Raw genomic sequence first — 12,143 nt, forward strand, 5'->3', positions numbered from 1 at the left:
GCTGAACCTGATGCTTGAAAATATCATCACTTGCAAATATGGGAAACTTTTGTGTTAAAGAATCATTTCAAAATTAATATAAAATTTACAGTTTTAAGATAAATTTGGGGTTTGACGCTGCTGTGGAGACTATTGAGATTGTTTTCATTGAAAGTAAATAAGATCTTTCAATGTTTCTATTGAATTATGGAATTATGGAATTTACAGAAGCAGTCTAGTGTTGCTGCATATATTCAGGTTATCATAGCTTTCATGTTATCATAGCTTTCGTGTTAACAAAAAGTCTGCAAGGAAAAGGTATGGTTTTTTCCTTCGTTTTTCAGAAATTATTCTATTCTTAAAGCACAAGTTTTGAGATGTTAAAACGGGAGATCAGATTGTGCTTTACCACATTGTCTGTGTGGCTTTTCGCAAATTATGTAACTTGTAAGTTTGTTTATTTTCCTGTGGAATTAATATTTTTGCATCAAGCCACATACTTAACCAAAACATGAATGAATAGTTAATACTCTGTTTTAAAATGACACTGCTGAAAGTGGGAAGAATTGAGAAAATTAGACGGATTACAAGGGCAGAAGAGCTGTTTGGACTTTATATTTTGGGGCTTTTTTTTTTTTTTGGGTTTTGTCTTATGATCAAAGACGGTTGTGCCAGCCCATGCTTTGAAGGCTGAGAGTTTTGATTTTTAGAGCACATGTATCTCTTCAAATGGTTGAGGTCAGTTTGGAGCCTGTCACCTCTTTACAGTGTGTCTCTCCTCTGTAACCCAATTTGGAAAACCTGTTTGAATTCAAGTATAAACATGAGAACTCTCTCACGACCTGCTTTCAGGAGGAGCTTTTTATTTTACTTTCTGAGGACAGTTATTCAGAGTTCTTTATTCTTTCTTTCATGCACCTATTAGTTTTTCTTGGAAGGATAAAGTACATTTAAAATTGTTATATCTTCAGAATACAATATACCAGCAGCAATACCTGTTCTGTTAGGAAATTCATAGAGGTTAAGAAGAATCAGGAGAACTAAAATGTGAGTCTGAAAAAAGGAAACCAAATAGGAAACCAAAATATACAGTTGAATTAATAGGAAATAACTATTTTAAAATGTATTAGGCAAAATTTATTTTTACTAAAATTGACATTATCTTTTCATGTTTTAGAATCGGGTGCTATTTTCACTTTTGGAAAAAGCAGATTTGCAGAAGATATTCCCAGCAAGTTCTGGTTCAAAAATGACAAGCCTGTGCTTATATCATGTGGAGATGAACATACTGCTATTGTTACAGGTCAGTATTGGGAATGGACTATATGGTAAAAGGTTATATATTTGGACAGCTTGGAAAGTTACAATTCTTACTTGAGTCCTGAGGTAGTACATCAAAGGAGGCTGTGGAGAGCAGAGAGGGCTGCTCTGTGGGAACTACTGGATGCCTTCGAAGTTAGTGTGGGGTCATGGAAGGTTTTCACAAAGCAGGCCCAAGAACTTTTCTGAGGGAATCTCTAACAGCTGAGTGTATCACAAAGGATTTAAAGTAAGCATGACCTTGTTTAGCTTGAATGTTTCATGTGAATTTGACAGTGTTTAGTAGGCAATCATAAATATAGAACTTTGTATCTTGGAGGTGAACAGTATCTGTTGGACACACTGAAAAAGTTCATGAAGAATCTGCCTGGAAAATAGATAAAAGTTTATCTCAGAAATGAAGATTTGAATTACTGTTAACTGTCAACTGAAAATAACCCTTGAAAGAGCGACTTGAAAACCTTGCAAAAATCCTATTAAAATCAGAAATAAATTCAAAAGCATTCAAAGAAGCTTAGACGCAATGCATGTCACTGTAATAGTGGCTGCTTAGGTAAAGCTTTTGAAGAAGTCAGCATGGATAGGTTTGCACGCAGCACTGTTTCTCTGCTATCTGCCCTTCTCCCTGTTATTTCAGTATATACAACATGTTTCAAAAATGTAGCTCACCTTTGCTGTCGTCATGTGCAGGTAGTCACCAGGGAATCTTCTACATAACCAGATCTTTTTCTTCTCAAAAATTTTGAACCGTAGAAGCATGAGTACAAAATTTTGTTGGTGCCAAAAGATATTTTTGGACAGTAGAGGCAAAAGTGAGGGTAAGATACCGATCCATAACAAGCGAAGGTAGAGCAACTGCAAGAGTTGTACAAAAAAGTGAAGAAGGGAAGCAGAAAACCTTTGTCCCTCATTTGTTCTTCACACCTGTGCACACCCATGTGCACCTCACGTTTCTGCTGTTAGATGGAGTTGGATGGTACAATGGAATTGCAGCCCTTGGTGAATTACACTGAACTGCAGTAACACCCAGAATAAAAGCTCCAGAAGTGCGTGCTGATCGTGAGTTTACTGAGAAGGGTACAGACCTTGTGGGAAACCAGGAGCTTCTTGAAATCCAACTGAACCCGACCTGGAAGAGATATAACACGAACTTCACTGAGGAGGGAAAAGTGTCTCAAGCAGGTGTGTGTTAACGCATGCTTTATTTTATTTTCAGTCTTCATTTACAGGTCATGAAATTCCCCTCTCCTTTTTTTTCTACCTGCTGGAAGAGGGAGTGGGTGGGACCTATGTATGTAGATGACAGTGGGGAATATGATGTAGATTCAAATCTATAGAAATAGATCAGTTTTACACTGATATGTATCAACAATCAGCAGTAAAACAATCACCCAAACTCTTAAGTGTTCCTGAAAGCTGGCTTTAAACAGGAGTGACAGCTGCATCTAGCACTGAATCTTGAATCAATGCAAATGAAGAAAATATACAGAAACTAACATTTAGCATTCAAACAAAATATTCAGAAATTTTCAAATACTTCTTTAATCCAAGATCAATATTCCCATATGACTTTTAGGAAGATATGTGTAAAGTAAAGGTACGACACTGTTCTTTGGTTTTCTAGGTCACGGTTTAAGAGTCCAAAATTTTATTTATGTACTGTGGCTGTGTGTTGGAATAGAGAGGAACAGTGGTAGTTACTGACTTTGAGTTGGCTTTCTGGGCTAGTCAGGGTACCACTGCCTTCTCCAGTTTTGGGGTTTGGGATTGAAATTTGTGCTTCTTTATCCACTTACTCTTTAGTATAATTTTCATTACAATGTTCAAGCGGATTTTTGGGTGGGGGCAGTTTTTTTCTTTAGTTCGTTAACACAGTATATCTTCCAGGATCACCTGTAATATGTTTAGTAATTTGCCCAAGTCCTATATTTTTTTCCCCAACAATACTGACAGACTACTCCCTGCATCTTCTGTAACTGCAGGCTTTGGAAAGCAATTTATCCTTTTGAGAGCTGGTGCGAATTAAGTGATGTTATGCATATTTTTAAGAATCTCTTCCCAATACCTTTCTGTTAGTTTTCTTTCCTACACAACTCTTAGAGTTAACATCTTATTGTTTCCTTGTGTTGATTAGAGCATCCTAGGCAGCCTGCCCACATCTATCAAGGAAACCGATCCTGGTCACAGTGGGGAAAATGGTGGTGACAGAAGGGATGTTTTCTGAACTCGGAGCTCTGGAGAGATTTGAAGCCCCTCAGTGCAAGAGGGTAGAAGGAAAGGAAGAACTCTCAGGTGTAAAAGTAGAATTGAAAAGAAATGTGTATGGAAGCACAACAACACAGTATGCTCATAAGTGCGAGTTTTGCCAGGCATTAAGCATTTAACAGTTTATACACCGAAGAGACCTTGGAATCTCTCCAGGTCCTTGGACACCAGATTCCCTCTGTTCTTTCTGCCTACCAGCAAGCCATCAGAAACTAGCACACTATCTTTTGCATTAACTTGCAGGGGGAAAATGAGAAAGATTAGTACATGTTTGGGTTAATCTTTGATGTATGTAGGAGCAAGCAACATACCACACTGGTTTTGTTTGTGAGATGCTAAATGTCCTAAGCGTAACTGTTCTTTTTGCTCAATAAAGCTTTTATTTTGGGAATATTGTGATTTGGCTAACAAAACTGATGTCATTCTCTTTTTTGCAAGATGTATGTGAATTGTATATGAATTTTAAATAAACTCAACATAATTTATTCATAAAATAGTAGAAATTTTTTTAAAAAATCATGGTACCTGGCATATGATACACTGTCCAAAATACTACCTTTTATATTTTCTTCGGATGTAGCTTCTCAATAGAATCTTGCAATAAATGCTCAAAGTCTTTACAATGTTTCTTCTTTTTATTTCCTCCCACACTATTATAATTGAGAAAATTAGGCAGGGGGAATATGTAAAATATACTTTAAAATATAGGTGATAGATATGAAGAATGAAAAGAAGATGAATACTTGGCTGCTTGCTTTATGAAGCATGTTGAGGATTTCAGCTGGTATTTCCCAGCTGCTGAATGAGTGCCTCTAGTAGTGCTTCATGAACCAGGGGAGCATGTGACAGACGGGGTTCCCAGGAATCACATTTGTGATAGCAGATACTCTTCATATGAGAAATGTAATGGTTAGGAGACACTCTCTTCCTGAAGTCTGTCACTAAACCTCTGTTCCTCAAGATGTAAGCATCTTATGGCTTCTCTATTGGCCCTGAATTAATGTTGGTGAAACATCTGCTGGTGATAAGCCAGTGCATGCATTCTTTGGAGAAATACTCCAGTCTTGCATGAGGTTGGAGTTGGAGATTGATGTTGGAAGTACGGTTTCATCACAGAAACAATCTAAGTAGTTCGTTTCTTTATATCTTACTGTTTTTCTTCTGCTGGCTGGACTCATCATCTCACTCTGCTGGAGTTGTCTTCTGCCAGCTATTCCAGGCAGCAGGAAGCCACAATCTCTATGCCAGCACCAAAGTGGAAACAAAAAATGAAGAGCAATCTGAATTTGCAAAGTTTTGAAATATGATCCTTGCCTACTTGTCTGCTGTTGGGTTGATTCTGACTTCAATGCATCTGTGGGAATGACTGGAGATATCTCAGTATGCAGTTATGAAAATAGGGCCTTTTGCATACAAAATTCTGTCATGTTTCCTGGCCAGCTTAGACTGCATGATGTCTGTTACAAAACCTGTTTTGCTGTACAGGCCCAAAATGTTGCTTCATTACAGGCATTCATTTATGCAGTGCCTATTGGTGCCTATTTGTTTTAATTCATTGTCTGAATTACTTGCTTCCCAGTTTTCTTATTTTCTGTTATGCTGCTAAGTATTGGAAACCTGAAATTCCACAAAGCTGTCACTCAGTTGGAAGAGGATGCAAAAAAAGCCCTCTCATCTATTTATCTCTTTGACTTACGAAGCAGTGCCTGAGAATTTAAAAACTGGTATAAGAAACAGCAGATTATAGGATGAAAAGCATGACGTGTTGGAGTTTTGGATGGATAAAAGAGAATGTGATTAAATTGAATTACAGCAGCTTGGCATCATATTCCCACAGGAGTACTACTGTCTTATAAAAGCAGTTAAAAATATAAACTAAGGATACAAGGATCCATATACCAATATAGGATGCCATTTGCTAATACAGATTCTTTCTGTTAAGGTGTGTTTTGCTCTCAGTGACAGCCCTGCATGTGTTCTGACATGATCACATTATCAAAATTGGGATGGTGTTTTAAACACCATTAGTGAAACGCCACAAGCGTAGACTTGACCTCAGACTTTCTCCCCTTCCAGCTTTCTTAGGAAGAAATAATATTGGCACATAGAGCCATGTTCCAAAAATGGTCAAATCTAAATTTAATAGGGACTTTAGGTACTAGTTATTGTTCGTTGTTGGTTTGAGTTTTTTTTTTTTTCAGATATATGGTTATGTTTAAGAAAATAAATGGATTTTTTTTTTTTAACAGAGTAAGTATTTTTGTTATATTTTAAGCATTCCAACATCACGTTTGAAAGTCTGTAAATCACAGTCAGAACCTGCACTGGCAACCCATGCTACTGAAATATAAACAATGATAATATTTTGGCATTATTATGTGAAATTGCTGTTATCCCTTGGAAATGTGATAATTGTTGATGGCTAGGGTTGCAAAGCTTATTTATGTGACAGTCTTGTGATGGGAGTCTAACTCAGAAGGCTCTACAGACCTTCTCAGAAATAAAAAAAATCCTTTTAACAGTTGTAAAAGGTATTTTTTTGACGAATAAGCTTCTTTTATTTTGCAAAGATTTCTGTTGGAACACGGGTTTTATCTTGGGGTGTGAACTTCACCCAAACGTCACAGCTTTACAAAAGGTAATAGTTTAAAAAATTAGATTAAATTAAATGAAGTCATGTTAGGGTATACTCAGTAGTCAGTTTTGGCTGTCTAATTTGCATGCCTGATGACATAAGTTTCATCTCTTCATGCACCATCCTCTTAAAAAAACACTCTTTATTCAAATTTACAACAATTTATTGTTCATATTGGTCAAACCATCAAGTTCACTGCCAGATCACACCAGGTTCTGAAATGCAATTCTGGCATTGCACCTGTTGAAGGTTTGTAACCTATTGTTTGCATTTAGGTTTACAGAAGTTCCTTGACTGCATGGTGTTTTTATGCGTTCCTACTTTATATGCAGAGTAACAAATCAATACAATTTATAGGGATTTGGGAATTTATCAGAAACTATGTTCTGCAGAAATGCAAATTTGTAAACTATCTTAAGAGAAGACTTTTAGCTGTAAAAGAAATACCAGCCTAAACAATAAAATAAGCTGAATATTACAAATGTGTGGGTTTACTATTTATATAGCTGCATTATTCATTCCTGGTTTGGGGGTAAAAGATGTAGATGCTCAGTTAAACGTGCTGTTATTTTATAAGTAGACCAATAGTTACTGTGGTTTCTGAACTGCAGGGTCTGTCCAGGAGTACAACATTTTATTTTCTGAAGAGCACTTTATCTGTGCTGTAATCAAATGAGAGAATGTTTGTTCAGCTTTTGTCCTTTCTTCTGGCTAGGAGTTTCTTACTTAAACAAAATAGTTACTATTTTGGTATTGAAAAATCACAAGGACATTAATTATTGTTTACACTTAAGTATTGAACTGGCCAGTTTTAAACCTTACATGAAAAGGGAAGTAATAAAAAGCATAGTGTGTAAATTACCATCTTGTCTTTGAATGAGGTATTCAGACACTTGTATGGATTTCTGACTGTGCATTTTTTTTCAGGGAATGGTAAACTGTACATGTTCGGCAGTAACAACTGGGGTCAGTTAGGACTGGGATCAAAGAACACTGTCAGCAAACCAACATGTGTTAAAGGTTTGTTTAATTTTTCTTTCTTTGTCTTTTTGAAAGGTGACCCTTGTGAAAAGGCACTTCATAAAATACAGTTCCAAAATAACTGATTCTGTCTTCTTTACACATCACGTGTAGCATATTACTGCATACTATCATAAAGGTAGTTTAAAAGGATCCCTGATTGACTTTCCACGAGTTCCAGATTTTGGGTCCGTCTGTGTCTGAAGATGACTTCAGATACATAGAATCCTGTCTTTTTTGAAGGCTTTCACTTTATGTAATATTTACCTTTTCTGACAAACTACATCTTCATTCTGACGGCAGAGACATCGATCAGATGCTTGGTCTCTGCAATCTTGTCTATGTGTTAGGGATGAGAGTTCCAACAGCATTGTCTAACCATTGTATCACCTTTGTCTTAATACCTTTATAAATGAAAAAATCTATCAGGAACCTTCTACAAGTAATGCTACGTTTTTAGCAAGTATAAGAAGTGCCGGAGGGGGCATAAATGTGCGTGTATTTGTATGAAGCAGTAAAATAAGTGCCCATATTCTTTCATGTGTTGTAAAATATGTTTTCATTGCACTTTTATCTTCTTGATCTTTCCTAGCTGGTTTTATCTTGTCAAACAAAGTTAAGTCCCTGCTTTTCCTTTCTCTTCTTATGTCATCAGATCTATCCCATTAACACATTGTGCTTTCATCATTAAATGTTTATCCTCGTCCTTTCTGCCAGAAGATTGATCTGTTAGCTTATTATTAAAAACAAATTTTCCTGCTTGTTCAAAATCTTTTCTTCCTGATGTAGTTTACTCTACTGTCCTTTATCTGCCCCTCTCTCTATTTCACCTCAGAGGGAGACTGCAGCTATTCTCAGGCTCATGTGTGCTGTCAGTCATGTGAGAGATTGGTTCTTACCTTGGCTTAAATGGATTTGGTGTCAAGTTTTGGTTTCACTGTCAAATTGCAATGGAGAATAAAAGATGAAAAGAAGATGACAGCAATTCAAACCACACCTGGCATCCACTGAAAACAGTCACACGGAGAGCACCATCTCTTGGCAGTAGGCAGCGGCAGAAAGTCCTGGAGCGTTTCTCTGTATTTCCAGTCATCACTTGCCTTTGGGAATGGGGTTACAGGGACACAGCATCTCCGTTTCTGCTTGGAGCCAGGTGGTTGTGGCTGCATGTTTCCTGAGAAAATACCTTTTGGGACTTGGTTATGAAAACTTGCCAGCAATATTGTAAATGTAGCATGGCTCATCAGATACAGTTCATTAGCCTAAGTGGGAAGAATGTTAGGAAGGACGGGCTTCTGAAGAGTTGATCAAGATCATCTCTGAAGCTGGAGGCAGAGTTTTGGGATATAAAGCAGCAAATAAAGATTGCAGGAAGAAGCCAGCATTGGAAATGTTTTGGTTCCAGCCTGGTGGTAGTGATAGGTGTTGGATAGGATAGGCAGAAACCTGAATTTGGACAATTCAGGTTTGTGTCTGTATGGTAGACAGGAGACAGTTCACGTTTAAGTAGGTAGATTTAATCTGTTTGGTGATTTGATAGAAAGGACTTTCATCTGAATTTTATGGAGCTGATGAAAGTTGGTTTGGAAGGACTGAAAAAAAGGATTTCTGAAAGGGATGATGGTTGTTGGCTTTGTCATGGATTAGTGCAGTGGAAAAGCAATTAAAGATATGTAAAAATAATGCTGTTTCAAGAGCATTTTATAGAGCACATGGACACAGCTGAGAGCAGATAAATTGTTGACAATGGTCAGTAACTGGAGAGAGGATGGGAAAGTTGGTGAGATATTTTTTCCTCTGTTGCTGAAATGGAGAGTGCTATGGGAGAAAAGGTGCCTCTGTATTCTCTCTTTCCTGCCAAAATAAATGCTGACTCCTCTTGCATACATTCCCAGTATGTCACAGTGACCAGACTGCAGGGCAGTGCATGCAACGAGTGGGTGGTAACTGAGCTGAAATTGGGTTAGGGTGGAATGTGCAAAATTTTTAGGTACTGATCCAGCTAGGACTGTCCTTCCAATTGAGTTCAGTGATCAGTAAGAGGGCAGTGTGGAGCAAGTCTAGCAAAAAAGGTAGCTGCACATAACAAAAGAAGATAGGAATGGTAAGACAAAAGAGTGGTATGGTTTTAAAGATTTAAGGCGATGCAACAAGCATAAGAGGCAGTTAAGAATAGTACTGTTAATGAAAACTGAAGACAGTTTTAAGCATGTGTTTCGTTGTGCAACTTGATATATTCTTTGAGGTATATACCATAAGTGGTAGATTCTGGGGAACGTGGCACTGGGGTGAAGTAGCCATCATCAAGTTAACCTGAGTGTCAGCTGTAAGTTTTTAAGGTCTCTGTCTGTTTTCTTGTCTTTGGGGAATCCCAATTTAGTCAGTCATGAGCGCAAATGTGCAATGAATCTTGTAACCATTCTGTTGGTAAAAACATTAAAAAAATCAGCTCCCTCTAGAGCATAGAACATTTTGTTGTTGAACCAGCTATCAGCTTGTTTATAACTTTCCCTCCCCCTTTGGCTTTAATTCATAGCTTTAAAACCAGAAAAAACAAAACTTGCTGTTTGTGGAAGAAACCACACTTTAGTTTACACAGGTATGTAACCTATATTATATACATATTAAAGATAGATTTCTTCCTTTGCTTTCTTACAAAATTACATAGGAACCCTAGGAGTGTTGAGGAAGGAAAAATAAATGAAAATAGGACTGTGGAAACTTGGGGGTTTGATATCCAGTTCTTTGCTTGATTTATGCAGAGCCATTACATTTATAAAATAATGTCATATGAGAGTTTGCTAGCAAGAGACATGAAAAAAATTCTAGCTGACATATGAGGTATGGTTAATTATCAATATTTCATTTAAGCCCTGTAAAGGTATATTAGTATTTTTACCTGAATATCTTTACTCAGATTTACCTTTGACAAGTAATTTATCTTTATTAGTGCAGAGTTATTTATTTGAATAAATATAGTAGAACTGAATCTTTTCAAGTCTTCAAATTTTGTTGCATTTTGTTTAAAGATCGTCTGCTATTTCAATGACAAGTTGCTTTATTAAGCCATAAATAAATAAATTGTAAATTTCAAATAAAAAATACATTTTTAGAGAGACAGTATACAGAGAATTGATGCAAATTCATGTCGTGCTTCTAAAATTTATGTAATGGAATGGCCATATTTGCAATTGCAATTGTTTAGCTTGCAGTAATGTTATAAAGAGGATTGTTTGGTTATTGGGAGGTTTATATATGTGGAGACCCTGAGCACTGTAAATATGACTATTAGAATAAAATAGAACATTTTAGTAACTGTTCAGTATGCAAGACAGCACAGGGTAAATATTAGTCACTTTTAGTGTACATGCTGGCTAGATAATTTGAGGCCATTTGCATAGTAAAGACCATTTATAAATTGTATGTCAGTTGCTTATCACATTTGTGTCTGGATTTGTGTTATTAATGAGTCTTATCTTTTTCATCATAGATGAGCACTTTAGATGTGAAACATAGTAAAATTAAAAATACAAATCTTAAAAGTTTGCTTAAGTTGAAGATACCAATCATCAGCTTTAACTTCAGTTTTAAGTCTGAAACAAAATAAAGACCTAGTTAATTAAATTGAAAGTGATTTGTATATTAGAATGGATAAAATATTTCTAATAAAGACATAAGCAAAATTATTATTTCATTCAGAGTACTCAAAACTGTCAAGTTATGCATCTCTTTACATACTAATATGGCTTCAGTTTTGTTGCCTGTGACATCATTCACCATCTTCCTCCTGCTTTATCTTAAAATGTACAGTATTTGAGCCAGCTTCTTGTGGCTGGCAGGGCCACTAGTAATAATTTTCTCTGAACTCTTGCAGAACTTCAAACTGTATTTATTTTTTAGATCAGTTTCCAGAATGGTGGGAAATGAAGTCAGTCTAAGTACATGTAAGGCATTTATAAAGTTATGATCCAGGCATGTGCAGCAAAGCCTCCTTGATAGCTATGATCAAAACTGCTAATGTCTATTTGAGGATTTCTGTAACATTTTTCCATTGAAAATCAAATTACTTGCTCCAGCTTGTCTGACTTTTTGCTACTGATGAGAACATCTTCATGCAGTGTATTACATGTGCTTTTCTGTATGCAGAAAAAGGAAATGTTTATGCTGCTGGAGGTAACAATGAAGGTCAGTTGGGATTAGGAGACACAGAGGAAAGGACTACATTTCATTTAATTAGTTTTTTTACCAACCAGCACAAGATCAAACAGCTAGCAGCTGGATCATACACCTCAGCAGCAGTGACTGGTAAGAGCAACTGCTAATAAAATCTATTTATGTGTGTCCAGCTTGGTGTTCCAGGAGAGTGTTTATTGCAGCATTCTGTCTGCATGTGTGGCTGTATTTTCTATGCTTCTCTGTCTTCTTTTCCTAGTAACAGTAGACATTTTTGGTAGCAGATTGCTGATTTCAACACATTCTGATAAGCAGTGTCAGTCTCATTAACTTCCTATAATTTTTGTGAAAGTAGAGTGACGGCCTGCCATGGGAGCTCAACCTGTACTGGTTTTGTAGGAATCCTTCCAAAAGAGAGACAGTGTGAATGCCCTCAAAATGGGAAAAATCTTCAGTTAATTTTCAGGGAAGTCAGCTACAAAACATGAATCTTATAAAAACTAAGTTTCTCTAATACCACTTCTTACTGCAGCTATTTTGGTCTACTGGTGCAGGCTACAGAGGTGTGTCATTACTAATTCTGCGAGACGGCTAATTTAGGACCTCTCCAATGGCAAAATTACACAATTGCAAGATGTTGAAGTCTGCACAGGTACAATACTTTCAGCCATTGGACGGATCCTCCTTTATTGCCCTATATTGTCATTTCTCAAGTTTTGCCATAAAGCAGCTGTTTCTGTACGTGTGTAGG

General features: G+C 36.7%; 1 protein-coding gene across 1 annotated transcript in view; it reads left to right on the forward strand.

Moving 5' to 3' along the window:
* Positions 1-1,156: 1,156 nt before the first annotated feature.
* The window catches only part of RPGR (retinitis pigmentosa GTPase regulator), a gene marked incomplete at both ends in the record, with an annotated part of 32,525 nt that continues 21,538 nt past the window's right edge, over positions 1,157-12,143 (forward strand). The window contains 4 exons of the mRNA XM_008939785.1: positions 1,157-1,282; positions 7,127-7,219; positions 9,756-9,818; positions 11,366-11,524. Coding sequence (XP_008938033.1) covers positions 1,157-1,282; positions 7,127-7,219; positions 9,756-9,818; positions 11,366-11,524 — 441 coding nt within the window. The remainder of the gene's footprint in view (positions 1,283-7,126; positions 7,220-9,755; positions 9,819-11,365; positions 11,525-12,143) is intronic.

The sequence above is a fragment of the Merops nubicus genome, unplaced genomic scaffold, assembly GCF_000691845.1.
Source record: "Merops nubicus isolate BGI_N331 unplaced genomic scaffold, ASM69184v1 scaffold32194, whole genome shotgun sequence".
Lineage (NCBI taxonomy): Eukaryota > Metazoa > Chordata > Aves > Coraciiformes > Meropidae > Merops > Merops nubicus.